The sequence below is a fragment of the Pelmatolapia mariae genome, linkage group LG23, assembly GCF_036321145.2.
Source record: "Pelmatolapia mariae isolate MD_Pm_ZW linkage group LG23, Pm_UMD_F_2, whole genome shotgun sequence".
NCBI lineage: Eukaryota > Metazoa > Chordata > Actinopteri > Cichliformes > Cichlidae > Pelmatolapia > Pelmatolapia mariae.
Genome location: NC_086246.1, coordinates 43,548,100 through 43,563,468, shown reverse-complemented (window position 1 = coordinate 43,563,468; position 15,369 = coordinate 43,548,100). Strand labels below are relative to the sequence as shown.

The following is a 15,369-nucleotide window of genomic DNA, read 5'->3' as shown; positions in this document are numbered from 1 at the left end:
GTAAGGGTCCAATAAGAAAATCTGCCCTGGGGCCTAACTCAGAGTTGTTACACCTGTGGAGAGAAAACTACTGGGAAAGCAAGATGAAAGTAGGCTTTTGTGAAGGAAGTAGTTTGTATACAGGAGGTAACCTTTTTTTTTTTTTTTTTAACCTGTCCCGTTTGGTTCTTTTGCCATCAGAATTATTGTCTAAAGGCGAAGAAAGATGCCCAACGGATTTACTTTACCAAATGGACCATCCCAGCCTTGCCGTAATGGTCCATTTGATTCAACTTTTTATTGTTTATTTTATTTTCACTTGCTGAATACGGGACAGACTTGACTGGAGGAGAGAATGTGGAGAAAGAAAGAGGGAAAGAAAAAAACCTGAGAAGAGGGAGGGGGAAAAAGGGCAAAAAACAAAAACCAACAGAATAAGCAGACAAAAAATACATATATCGATCACCTGGATCACCTGTTGAGAAAGAAAAAAGAAAGCAAGCAGAAGAAAACGAGAGTAATAAACAAGATCACAATGATATATGAGAATATGACAGTAAATACTAAATATTAAACATTATTGTGCAGCACGTGAGATCGACAGCGCACAGTGTGCTTTGAGGTAGGAGCCAAAAAGGGTGTAATTTGTGTGTGTGATCACCCGTGTGTACACCTGTGAGCATGAACGCGCTTGTTTTTAAAAGGTTCCTTCATGTAATGATCTGCTAGAGGGTGTGGGGGGCCACTGCCCCGACCTCCAGGGCATGAAGCAGGTATGGAGGAGATCAAGACTCCAGACATCCAGAGGCCCCCAGAACACAAGAGACCAAGGAAGACCAACAGAGGGGCAGCCGCGCCACTGTCCCAGAAAGAGCTGAGGAGAGTCCCAGATGAGGGGTCACTCAGCAGCCGCGGAGCAGAAGCCAGGGGGGGTTGCAGTGACGTGCCCGTGAGCTCCGCCGGCAGCCAGCTGTGCCTGAGTGGCCGAGCCCCGGGCCGTGAGGCCGAGGGCACCCCATCCCCAAAGTGGCCCGAGCGAGCCCCAGGCTCCAGGCCCCAATAAGCAGCCGCCAAGGAGTGAGCCGGTGGGTACCTGGGCGCCCACCCCCGGAGACAGAGAACCACCAACGCACCGATGTCTGAGGGCGTCTGCCACCGGCAGGGGAAGTGGTGGGGGGAGATGGGCCTCCAAACCTTGGAGGGCCTGAGATGTCCTCAGAGAGGTGGCGTCTGATACCCAACCTGACATATAGACACAGACAAACAGGCACACACAGATACAAACATCTATTCCCACCCTCATGCTCTCATATACAATTGCTCAACACTCACCCAACGTGGAGACAGACATAGAGAGACGCTGTACACACAATCACACAGGAGGTAACCTTAGGAAAAAGACAGGACTGGAGCCAAACACTGTACTTGATATATTTTCACACCACTGCAAACAGCACACTCCAGTAAACAAATAAAACTGGAGTGGCTGTAGGCTATGTCAACACCTACAAGTGGTTTGGCTGTGGAGAGATTCAGTTTGCTTTTACCAGTGTGTTTGGATAGTTTGATATATAAACAGATGATCTGTAACTAATAACAGCAATTTGAAAACTGCTAAATTGGAAATTGATGGAAATACTGAAGGTCTGTGAAAGCAGGGACAGCAGCACCTACACTTCCTCAGAAAACTAAGATCGTTTAATAAAGAAAGACATTGATGAAACAGTTTCATAAACAGACTCTGTCCTTCCATATTATTTGTTGATTTAGAAATTTCTATGTGAAAAGAAAAACCTTCGGAAAGAGTGAAGAACTCAGAGGAAGAGCGTCAAAGCGGGTGACCTCTTCCAACGCTTTTATGTTCACCACTTGTCTGACACATGTTAATTTTACACAGCACAGCTGTAGCTGTATGTACTTATTTCCTGTGTTGTGCCATTACTGAGTCAACAAAGCTTCACTGACTATTCTGGGTCTGTGCTAGCATTTTGTTGTAGTTAATATCAAAGCAATTGACAATGTTAAAGCAAATACACAGTTATGTTGTTGCAGTTTCTTTATGTTGCATGGTGGGATGCTCAGCAACAGCAGTAGCACCCACAGAAAAGAACTCAACAGATAGTTTGTGGGAAATTTTTTGACAGCGACAGTGAAACCCACCCAAATTGCAGCTGCTGATGCCACTGTAAAGGACAAAAGAAAAAAAATACCACACTGATGCATTGCTTCCAAGTGCACATCATCCAGTTTATTGGCAGAGATTATGCAATGCATATCCTCACCTTTATAGCTCTCTATAAGTGCAACAGCTATGTTGTGTAAATGGATTTTTGCCGAGGTTGAAGAGGTAATTTGCAAAAAGAGAAGCCAACGCTGTGTTAGACAAGGTGCTTAGGTATACAGAAGAGCTTGTATGAATGGGTGAGTGTTTGAGTGCTCAGTTAGAATGAAAAAGAGCTATATAAGTACTAGACCATTTACCATACGGGAAATCTGCTCTGGATGTATTCTCGCCAGACATTTTATTTGCTAATAGCAGGTTGGCATAGATTCGACAAGTTCTGTAAACTGCTAACTTTAGTATGGCATTGCTGGTATGAGCAGGTCTGCAGTCTGTGGTGTAAAGGCTGTAGAGCAGTGGACTCAATACACACCCTTGTGGGTGAATGTGAATGTGTGTGAATGGGTGGATGACTGGATGTGTAAAGCGCTTTGGGGTCCTTAGGGACTAGTAAAGCGCTATACAAATACAGGCCATTTACCATTTACAGAAAATTATACAAAAAATGCTAAACTCTAGAGACTGTTGTATGGGGAAAACCCAGTGGATTTTTTAAAATACACCAGCCAGCCTATTTGCCACCAACAAACAACATTCAAGCACATGCTAAATAGTTTAACACTGGCAACTGTTCCATTGAAAAAAATCATTAGCAGAGACACAGAAAACTTTTGACAGCAGCTTCATAACAATGGGCACACACTGACATTAAAATCAATAAATCACAGAATAAGACATCATTTTAATAAGTGGCATTTTATTAATATAATAGCATTTAAGTAGTGATTTGATATTTAAATTATTCTTTTGGCATTGCATAATAAACAAAATAAATATATCATATATATAAAAATAGAATCAAAGACATAAATATTAAGCCAGTCTTTACATAAGCACATCTCTTCCATTAAAGCCGGCAGATGGTCCAACTTCAGAATGTACTGTGAGTCCCCAGACTGTTTCCTAATCATAGTAAGCGCATACTTTCATATACATAGTTTTTGCATATTCCAAGAAAATGTGAGGAGCACTGGTTGGTTTAGAATAATGTTCAATACTTCTTCTATTTTGTTTTTTGCAAGTCTAGAAGCATAGAAGATGAGGAAATGTGAGTAATTGTCAGTTTAGTTCAATACATCAATACATGTCAGTGCTAGCTATAGTGCTTGATCGGCTGTCAGAGCATAATGATGACATTACAATGCTTACATAAGATTTCATAAAAAGTCATGATAAAAACTTTATTCTGGTTCCACAGGGACACCTTTGCAAGAGCAAACATGTTCCAAAGAGGTTTTATGGATGCTGCCTTGTTCACTGTATTGTAGAAGCATGTTGCAAGAGTACATTAAGATGTAAAGAAATTTTTATGCAGTTTAATACTGGTTTTCATATTGTAGAAACAGTCTATTCTCTGTAACAGCCCATAAATGCCACCATGTTATCAAATATTTCATGGTTACGGGTGGTTATAAGTAATTTCAATACTCTACTGCAAAAATAAATCAGTACTGTGCTTTGTGAAAATAAATACTGGCTTATCATATAGAAGGCAAAAAGCAGAAAAAAAGACACAATCGGTGCCTATATAAGGGAAATAACTGTCAGCATTCAGCCTCAAAGTGGCTCTATTTTCTAATCACTATAGAGGGGCGTTGCTTTTCTCCTCCACAGTGATGTCACTCACACCATGAACCTGCGTGAGCTGCTTACAGTCCAGTGAAGCTAGTAATTTTCTCGTTCCAGAAAGGGTGGGGATGAATTGCTCAGTGAGAGACACAGAAGCGTGGCTGCCAATATCTCTGAGGGTAGGACAGGAAATGACAGTAGCAATCACAAAAGAGATAGCTAGACAAGGTATTTAAAAAACAGTATAAAGTATATTATTCCTCCTTACCCATAATTTATCTTTCGAGCAGTCAGAAGGCCAAGTCCTTCCACATGGAATATCACTGCTTTCAGCGCTTGTGGCAGTGGATTAGTAAATGAAATCTCTACTGACATCTTCTCTCCTACCACAGCCTTCCCCAGTGGCTATTTGACAAAAAAATGGAACGAAAACAACTTTAGATATAGATCATATCTTAATCTTCTTTCCTGTAATAATCAGCTGATTAACTATGTGGCTTACCTTTATGATGAGGTCTGGTGTTCTGAGTCGGAAACTGAACTGAGTAGCAAGGATCTGCTGTGTTTCTTTGACCCTGCCTGATACTGTAAGCATCAGGGCAGCCTGACCCATCAATTTGTCCTTGTAGTCTTTGTATTCCAGGGCCCACTCCAGAATCTTTTCTGTAGACAACAGAAGAGTGAAGATGCACTTTATAATTAGTGCTCTATTATCCTATCCTACCCTGTCCCATATATATTTACACACACACACACACACACACATATGTATATGTGTATGTATATATATATATATATATATATATATATATATATATATATATATATATATATATATATATATTAATATATAAAATTTATTAATCCCAAAGGAAATGACTCAATTAATAGTGGCTGGTTGCTCACAAACAGAATAAAAGACATCATTCTCTCTATAAAAAGAAGAGAATAAATCAAATAATTGAAGTAATTATTGGGCGAATGTACTCCTCCTCTGTTCGAAGGCAGAATGCAGAAGGTGGGTGGTATTGTCCACAACTGACTCAAAGCTGGACAGTGATCTCTGTTCTAACATTGCCTCCACAGTGTCCAACTAGAGCCCAAGAACCTGGCCTGCCCCTTCCTGTAGACAAAGTTAGTGTTCAGAGTGTAGTCAAGTTTATTGTATACTTATAGTACATGACTATCTACAGGACATGACAGCCAACCCTATGTTGACTGGCTGATGGAAAAAAGGGATTTCTCCAGAAATCCAGCACCATCTCCTTAGTTTGTAATTATTCAAAAAATATATATTTTGGCCAAAAAAAGGCCAAAAAATATATACTTTTTTGCTTTTTTTTTTTTTTTGCTTTATTGGACAGATACAGTGAAGACTGACAGGAAAGCAGAGGGAAAAAGAGAGGGGGAGACAAGCGACAAAGGGCCGATTCGAACCCAGGCCAGCTGCCTGCTCATCCAACTGAGCTAAACTGGCGCCATCAAGCTAATCTGATAAATTTATACCATATTCCTATATGACGATCCTTACTGGTACTCCATTGGCATAGAAAAAAGCGTTTTTAATGGGTGTGAATGGGTGAATGAGGCATGTTGTATAAAACACTTTCAGTGCTCAGATTAGAAAAGCGCAACATAAGAATCGGTCCATTTATGCAGAAGTTTGCCTCATCAGTCTACATGTGTCCAGAGTTATCAGATCTGCTATAACATGTAATTCAGTTCCTGTCAAACCAGATCAAGAATTTCCTGCAGTTTGTCAGCCTCAGTCCCTCAGTTGTTACACTCACCGGGATTACACCTAGACATCATTGATGTCTTTTATAACATATATGGATACAATGTATGGGCACCGCTGAGGGCAGAAGGCATCTCCAAGTCTCAAGCCAGCTTGAAAAGACTGGATTGCCCACTGTGGGTTAGGAATGATTGAGTTCCTTTCTGGAGTGGAAGAATTCAAGTAATCTAGGGATTTGTTCACAAGTTCGAGAAGAATGGACCGTGTATTGTCAGATATTTCGGTGTCATGTCTGTGTGGTGATGCAGAGGTAACGGCAGAGATGAGCCCAAAGGCTTCCCCTCTTCATAAGTTTAAGACTATGGAGTCACGCAGTGGAAATTGGCTTCTTCATAAGTGTGTCTGCCCTTGCCCATAGAGATGGTGGTGGAGGGAAAAAGGACTACGATCCAGACTTCAGTAAGTAATAGAAAAAATATTTATTTTGCTTGTGAGATAAGCCTTGTGATGCTGCTGATGAAATAAAATTCATCCAAAATGAAATGGTCCACTCACCCTCATTAGGAAGTACTTCTATATCTGTCGTGTCCGTTCTGACTGTAGCTTTGTAGACACCGGTGTAGTACATGACTGACACCTGGCTGTGCAGACTGACACTGCGTTGCTGTGAACTGCTGTTTTTCAACGTGATCGTCAGCTCTGCATCTTTACCCATTTTAGGACCTTCACCATCTAGCGTAACTTCTAAAGAGACATCCTGAGCTGTAGGAGACGAATAAGCTTTTGCTTTGGAGCCATAGCTACATGCTGTTTCCACAGCAATGCGTTCCTCATCTGAGCCTGAGAATGACAAGAAATATTGAGATAATTGAATAAGTTATCCAACAATAATATCTCAGTTATAGCCCTTTTTACATTTTTTGTTATCTCCTTTAAGTCATTATGTAAGTGTCTGCTTTTTTGTTTGATGCTACCTTCAGGATGTTTGTAAAGGTGGGTGATATCACTGCGTTCATCAGAGCCAACTGCTTTGGTGCTGATGGAGATGCCCACAATCTTTTTCTCACTGTATATTTGAGTGAAGGTCCCATCTGCATTCTTCTGCCAGTAGATTTTATCACTGTTCACCTGAAGATATCGATGAGACAGACCATGAGAGAGAGATGGGGTTAGAAAATAAAGTCCCCACCACAAAGGAAACTGTCATGCATATAGTTAATGGGTGCCATATGAATCCTTATCAGTATACGCTAAATATGTTTCATATCTACCATAATAAATGTCTTCTACCTTCCAAAAACACAGTAAAGAAGAATATTTCACAAACCTCAGCAAACACAAAAGATGTGTCATGTTTCAGGAAGACCTGACCATAGCGCACAGCGGCGAGAGAAGCAGGGCCACAGCAATAGGTGCCCTGGCTGGTCTCTTGAGGCGTGGCGTCGACAGCCTGCCATCCTCCGTTGCCAGGAGGTAAGTCCTCACGAGCCATCCAGCAGTCATTCCACACATGGAAGTTCCTTCAGAAAACAATTATGGTTGGTAAATTAAAGTTATAGTGAAAACAACTGAGGAAATTTTAGTTCTGCATAAATCTGTCAAGTACTATGAGGTTTCTGTGGGTAATTTTTACAACCTGTCGTAACAATTTTAAAGTAAATCAACCACATACCAATGTATAAATGAAGACACATGTGCTGATGTTGCCATCTTTGTATTGTCAGACTTAAAATATTAGTCTATACCACTTATCTTTTAGTTGTTTCCAAATACTGGTTGCTTGTACCACTGAGGAGCAACTTTAGATTAAGCCACTAGAGTCATGCAACGCTTAACCTCCTTCTTTGTAACTCAAGGTAAATGTGACATGTGGTGAACATACCAGATTGAGTCTACATTGAGGTACTCTATAGGCTCCAGGTTCTCATCCAGGTACACATCTGTTGTCAGTGAAACATCTGTGTCATGTGCTGAGCTGAAGTTGGTCACAGTTCGGGTGGGAATGCCTAAACACCGTAAAACTGAAAAGAAGACAATGAGACATCAGGGTTTAATATCGTATCAGTCACTTAATTTGATCAAATAAACATATTGTAAGCTGAAAAAAGTCCAACCTGTAGTGACTACACCAGCAAAGACCCAGCATTGGCCATATTTAACAGGGGTTCCATTCTTTTTATGGTATTCCTTGAGGATTTCTACACTTCCACTCCACACAGTTGGAGAAGTTCCGTTCGAATAATCTCCTGACCAGTTTCCCTCCAAAACACCTTGGTCATCAGGGGAGTTTACCTAAGAAATAAAGGAAGTGTTTCATGCTTTCATGGTTGACTTTAAGGACAATACCCGAAATACCTTAAGTTAGCTAGGTTTTTTGTTTATTAATTCAAATCTGGACATTTGTTTTTTGCATTTAATCCATAGCAGGTGTAAGCAGAAGTGTGCAGCCACCATTTGGTCACTTTGTATCCACTCCAGCTTTCAGCCAGTGCCTGTGTTTAGGGGACTATGATATGGCATATGCGGTTTAACACATTTTACTGTTTGTTGTATGTCCGGTGATGTCGTTGTTAGTTAGGATCCCGTCTCACCATTGCTGAGATGATTCGCACCACATTAATTGGGTCACCCCAACCAGATGGAGAAGTTCCACTCTTTTCCATGACAAAGAGGCAAGCAGCCAGAATCCCGTCATTAAACTGATATCAAATGAAAGGAAAACATGAGGAGACCATGTCAGTTTCGACTGCTAAGCTTGGTCATTAAACATTAAGATTCAGAGCTCCCTCACCTGTCCGTAGTTCCATGTCCTCGCTCCAATTTGATCCTTTGTGCCATAGTAGATTCGTCCAGTGTCATTTAGGATGTACTCTTGCCTTTCATCTTCAGAATCCATGTACACAATGTCATCTGACAGAAAATAGGAAAGGCAAAATTTTTAACTGGAAATAACACAAGGTAACTCTGAAGTATAGACTCTACAAGTAGGCTTTATCTTCTAAATTTGGTTTCTTTTCTATCACAGTTTCATGGTATTTTTACCACCCTAAAATGTCTTTTATTAAACTGTCTGAGTCATTCTTGAAGGCTGTCTGTGGAGATTTATTTTGAATTGATGACAAGGGTATATCCATACTGTGCTTGTTGTATAAGAGCACCTCCTACACATATATTTGGAAATGATGGCATACGTCTGTTGTAGTCTGGTGACGCTTGTAATTTTTGTATGGGACTTTTGAGCAGTTCAGTAGTTGTCATTTTAGGGACTGTCACTGCTTTGTATAGGGCATTATTTCAGAGAAATAGTGTGGTATTTTTGGAAAGATACACTCACTACAACATAAGAAGATGAAGCTGAACAGAAGGAGGGATATGCTGGCAAGAAAAATACTCTTGCCAGCAGCATAACCTGAACATGTTATATTTAGTGATAACTGTGGGAAGATACTGCTATTTAGTACAAAAGATAGTAGCACCATAAGTGAGCATAAGTGACCATCCTACCACAAACAACAAAACCGCAAACAAAAATTAACCCTTTAAAGCCTAAACAAAAAACAAATTTGTTTAAAAAATACATTTTTTATTTTGTATTGTGTTTGGTACATCTGGCATTTTTTTCTTGTTGTGTAACTTCTTTAAAATTTTCAGGAGGAAAAATCACACTGATGATTTTGAAGTCACAAAATGCCAGTCATACACACACATCCACAAATGTGCAATAACACAAATGTGCAATAATCTTTCTGGCACCGTTGTATTTTTCACTCTGTTGTATATAGCATTTGTATTCTATTTTAATCCTATTGTATATTTTATTCTATTTTATTCTACTGTATATAGTATTCTATTTTTATTCTATTCTGTACAGTTGTGTACTGTATTTATTCTTATTTTATTTTATTCTAAGTGTCCTTCATAACTTTTGCACTGTCCACTTCCTGCTGTGACAAAACAAATTTCCCACGTGTGGGACTAATAAAGGTTATCTTATCTTATCTTATCTTATCTTACAAAAAACTCACAAGAAACTGTATGTATCAAATATGATACACTAGGTGATTTAATTAATTTTTTATTTGCCATATGAGAATTTGATTTTCTTATTTAACACTATGCCAGAGGACGAAGCACAAAAGCCTAAAATTGAGTAATTTATTATTCCAAAAAACTCCAAGTATGCAATTCAAATTCTGTATTAAATTTACACAATAACCTACACAATAGCCTGACGTGGCCCAACCTAGAAATGTAACTGCGTATCACCATCACCACAACCCACACAGGTATAAATACTGGTAATAGGGTTGGCCACTTGCATAGGCTGCATCATAGGCTCTGCATAGATTCATTCCAGAAGTATAAATTAACCATAAGGTGTTCATATTTACCTTGACACCAGGGGTTAAACAATATGTAGATGTCATTGGTAGGGTCATGTGTGGAACTGGCCGATCCATTTTGATTATTTGTTTCCACTGTGAGTTGATATCGGCCAATGACGGCTGTGGCTGGAGAATTCACCAACAGTTTTATCTTTTTGTCCTCCTGTTTCACAACAACAGCCTCCCAGCGATCACCCTCCAGCTTCGCCACCAGTGGGATGATTACATGAGTTCCCTTTGCCACTACTGCCAATGGACCTTAGTAGGTGAAAAAGAAAAGAAAAAAAGTGTTACTGGCTGTTATTCATAACATGCCCAAACAGTTACTGTGCTTTTTTTATGTTGGTTTTTTTAAGAATCACTTCCCTCAGTTAAAACCACACCTGCATTCCCAGCTTAAAGAGTATGTTTGAACAACAGAAACTAAAAAGAAGGAACACAGAAAGCTCTGTCCTGACAAGCTGTCTACACACACACACACACACACACACACACACACACACACACACACACACACACACACACACACACACCTTGTGTGACAGCATTTGATCTCAGTGCAGCTGTACTATAAAAGTCTCCGTGTTTTCAGCTTCAGTGTTACTGCACTATCTTGACGTTTGAAGTTACAGTGTGGCGTCATCATTATCGAAAGAAAGCCTGATCTTCAAAGACAACAAACAAAACAGTGTTTTCTGTAATATATAAACTCACAATTTCCCACAGTGCAAACAGCTGAAATGTTCAATTTGTTGCCACATTAAGGAGCTCTCCTTCTAAAGCGATTGTGGAAAATAACAGCTTTCCATGGCTATCACTCTCTACCCTCAGTGGGTGTGACCTTGTCTTGACTGTGTTTTCAAATGCCTTAAGAGAACTGATTTGCTTTTCTCCAATTTCACCCTGAGATGTTTATCTGATTCAGTCATGGACAGACAGGCCACTGATTGAGTGTGACAAAAAGGAATCGAAAGCGGCTCGCAAAGACATGAGGAAAATGAATGAAACGGCCATTGTTAAGAAAAAAGTAGTTGCCTCTGCATTATAGTGACCAAGAGGGAGGGAAAAAACAGACAGGAGATGCCAGGACAGCATAATGACTTACTGGCTGATGGGAAAGCAGCAGCTGTGCACCACTAGCCACGAGTGATAAAGATAGCAAGTTCATTAACATGGACAAAGACTACACCTTTACATAACCACTGAGGGACTCTAACCCAGTGACAGCTACTCTAGACTCTGAATCTGGTTCAGGGAAGACTTTATGATTTTCTGCTTTTTTAAAAAAAAAAAGAGAGCAAGAGAGAAACAGAGGGAGAGAAACATAACAGGCGCACAGCTCTGAGTGTGAACACATAAGCCCCTCCCACCTGCTGTCTAAACCTTCTGTTTTCATGAGGCTGCCAATCAGAAGAAAATTGACTTAAAGGGACGTTACCGGAAAAGGAGAAAAGTTAATACAGCTTTTTTGTTGTTGTTTTTTCCCAAACAGTGGATGAAGTGCTGGGGTTCAACATAACTCATGATAAGATAAATTAGGATATTTTAAACTAAGAATCAAGAAAGAGTTACTAAGGCCTCTGTAGTTGAGTCCAGAAATGAAAAAAATATCCTTGGAAATGAGCAAGACTCCTTTATAATTCGACAAGCTTGTTAAATCTAACAGATAAATATGTATGATAAGTGCTGTAGATATTCAAGGAGACCAGTTGATGAAGCCTTCTGTTTTCGGTGGCTATTGCTCAATAATTGGGACATAAATTATACCAGTGCACAAGAAGAATTGTAATTAGCAGATGGCCATGAAATTTTCAGACACTTCTGGGTACAAATGAGCAAAAAACAAAAAAGTCTGATAATTATTGTTGAAGAGTTTACTCCTAATTTATGATTTATACATTCTTACACTCTTGTTTTGTATCTTCAGTTTATGGTTTCCTGCTGCGCATCGCCCACATTTCTGCAAAGCAACAGCAAACAGCTGCTGGCTAAAGATTCTAAAGACAACTATTCCTAGAAATATTCAGATTTGACAGTTCCAGGGAGTATTAACCCTTTTGTTTTATAGAGTTTACTGCCAGGCCTTTTCTCTGCCTTACAGGGGGAAAAAACAGAGGAAAAAAAAACTGTCAACATGCAGTTTACTGTGCCTGACACTTTCATTTTGTCAGGTGTGACGAGAATCACCACCTTAAAATCTTTTGCAGGGCTTCCGAACCAGAAGGTCAGAGCATTCAACTGTCACTCTCTTTCACCTAAAAAATCCTATACTATTTAAAACAGTGTGTCGTTTTAGGCTGTGCTGTGATTAGCTTTTGTGCTGTGTGTCTGATGTGTGTCAGAATACAGTCTTTAGACTGAATATAGGGTAATGTAAGCATGCCTGAAAACAGTGAGTTACGGGGGGGGACACATTCCTGTTAAGCAATTTAGTTTAGTAATGCAGTGCCGTTCTGGAGAGGGGTGGCGTGGTTTTCAAAAGCATAAAAACTGGCATTATCTGCTGCTTTTGTTCTCCTGCTTATTGCTGGTATTACAGATGGCTTTTTAAATTAGTGTTCATGTTGAATGTCGCTGTTGTTTTTGTCTCAAATTATAGATAAAATAGGTTAGAAATATTTTTTGTTTCTCTAAATGCCAAATCTAGAATTCAAAATGTATATATTATTATTCTGTCACTTTACCCAATGAAAACCTTTCATTAAACAGTGCATTAAAAAACAAAAAAACAAAAAAAAAAACTGACCAGGGATTCATATTTTCATTGCTAGTATAGATGTCCACCTTTTCTGTAGCAGCAGCACTGTAATTATTCTACTTAAGTGTCCCTAACTTGCTATCACACACAGCTGTAATTGTAAGATCTATATTGGTTTTCCCTGTCTGACAGCATTCAATTCTCACAAGCAGTGTGCAGAGACAGGCATGCACAGTGGGTAAACAGGTGGCGTCCGAGGCTCATGCAGCTGGCAGTGGCAGCAGTGATAGTGAATTGTCAGTAGAAGGGATCTCTAGTATCAGCAGGACTGAAGACTGCATCTGTAAAACACTCTCCCAGGACCATAGCAACCCAAACTGTTACCATAGCAATCTGAACTAAAAAATCCCCTTCTCTCATCCACAACCTCCCCATATATCTATAAGTATCTATTTCACACATCTATGCAGCCTCAACACACAATCAGCAAAAAAACACAGCATACGATGTGAGCATAAAAGAAAAAAATGTCTTTTTTTTGTAAATTAGAGAGACTCTCCGGAGAAGCTCTCTAATTTTTGTAAATTAGAGAGCTCTCTAATTTTTGTAAATTAGAGAGCTTCTACTCTCCGGAGAGCCATTTATAATGAATGAATGGGCCCTATAAGACCTACAGTCCAAAAACTTTGATGCAATCCCCAGCGACTTCTTGAAATTGGCTCTAAAAGCGAGTCAGCATGTATGCATTCCCATGTTAAAATGCCCAATTTCAGCTGTGAGAACAAGTTTGGAGCCTGGAATTTTAAAAGAAACAACTATTGTGGTTTCTAGGGCTAACTTAACTTTACAAAGCTGTCCAGTGGATTTTTTAATTTAAATACCGTGCCTTGACTTCAGATAACACAGGAATCTGTTGCTGATAGTGATCTCCTATTTTACTGTAATTATTTGAGAAGTTATATCATCTGGTTTATGGATGCATCTTGGTGCTTAACTACTGCAGAAAAGAAATACTTCACTGACCAGGAGAATAAGAAAAACAAAATTTCACTGCATTTCATTGAGTTTCATTTCAGTTCGGGAATATAATCAATACTGTAACTACAAACAATCAAAAATGAGGCTGCTTTGTCTGGAAGTGCATGTATAAAAATTTAAAAAAAAAAAAAAGCAATTTAGCTCCATTCATTCCTATTCACAGAAGACTATATTAGAACAGGCTCCCCACTATATGCACTGTATCATGTGCTGCTCTGCACAAGATTTCAAGAAAACATGTGAGTATGCTGTGACCAGTTTGGATCCTTCCCATCACACTCTGGCTCTAAATATTTCAGGCTAGTCTTGGATGAAATTCAGTCAATTTTGAAATTTTCTGTTGCCCCATAAAACAAAACAAAACTATAATATGTGTTACTTTTATAAATGTCTCCATTCACTTCTCACAAACCTGTTTTAAGGTCGAGATGAAGCTCATCGGAGGTGGGGTTGAAAGGTCGAGACAAGGTTATCCACATCTCGAAACTCTGCCCCCTGCGGATGATTAAATTATCACTTTGGTAGAGATGAGTGTGATGCTCTGTGCGATTCTCCCCTGATTTGCTTTTCAGGAGGTCTATTGACTTCACCTTGAGAAGGACTTCTGAAGAAAAGAAAAGAAGAGAAAAGAAAGAACACAGGACATATTGAAGTATTTCATATTGTTGGCATTTCATTTTTTGGGGTAAACAGTGGATATAAGGATTCTGTAATCACCGTCAAGCTCTTTGTCACCAGGCACAGGTTTCTCACCGTTTCCCCCGTCCTCCTTACTCGGCTCATCAACCCGCGTGACCTCAGTGTCTGTGACATCATCATGCTTGGGACAGCAGCATGGGCAGACCTTACGCAGCCACTCCTGGCATGCATTTCCTTTTTTAACATTGTTTTCCTTTGGCTCTTCTTTTTCTTCCTCTGTGTCCTCCCCAAATCCAAGAGTGACAGATGGAAAGCGACCTACTGCAGATCTGCCTCTTACTGATCGCCTCTCTGCAGGCATTCTGGAGAAATAAATTATAAAGAACAACAAACGAGGAAAATTAGATAATCAATGACTTTGGTATTAATAATAGTTAACATCCCAGCCTTTACAAATGCTTCTATGCATATATTTCCTTTCACAACTGTTCATAAAATGGTCATAAATGATTAAGGCACCACAGTAAGCGATCTAAAAGGTAATCCATTGTCCAGTTACTGTGAACAAAGACAAGAAGGGTCTTTTCATCAGCTAAGTTCAGCAGTATTTTTAATCCATCAAAGCTTCAGTATCTTATGATCTAAGCTCACAGGCTCATTACTGATGGCTTCTATGCATCATGTCTTTGATTCAGTGTGAGAAATTGCTGATTTAAGTCCTTTGAAATAAATATCAAAAAACCGGAACATAATCTTGCAGTGGAACTCTATCCTAACATATTATTTCCCAGAGTGCAACATCTGGGGGGAAAAAAGAAAGAAGAAAAATCAGATTGAAAATACATTCAAATGTAGAAGTATGGTAACCTTAAGAAAGTATTATAAATATTACATATTATTCATATTAAACTGCAACCATTATAGTCAGTGATTTCAGTGTTGCTTGACTCCTTACAGATAGTCTTTCAACCATTTATTTATC

At 39.4% G+C, this 15,369-nt stretch overlaps 1 protein-coding gene across 1 annotated transcript; it reads right to left on the bottom strand.

The window, feature by feature from the left end:
* Positions 1–3,020: 3,020 nt before the first annotated feature.
* Positions 3,021–14,748, bottom strand: LOC134620689 (protein-glutamine gamma-glutamyltransferase K-like). The gene is made up of 13 exons (XM_063466953.1): positions 14,466–14,748; positions 14,161–14,352; positions 10,019–10,270; positions 8,419–8,537; positions 8,219–8,326; positions 7,742–7,919; positions 7,510–7,648; positions 6,955–7,147; positions 6,602–6,755; positions 6,183–6,467; positions 4,392–4,552; positions 4,158–4,294; positions 3,021–4,062 (listed from the first exon to the last, which is right to left on the bottom strand). The coding sequence occupies exons 1-13, from the start codon at positions 14,746–14,748 to the stop codon at positions 3,903–3,905; spliced, it is 2,361 nt and encodes a 786-aa protein (XP_063323023.1). The 3' UTR covers positions 3,021–3,902.
* Positions 14,749–15,369: the final 621 nt, after the last annotated feature.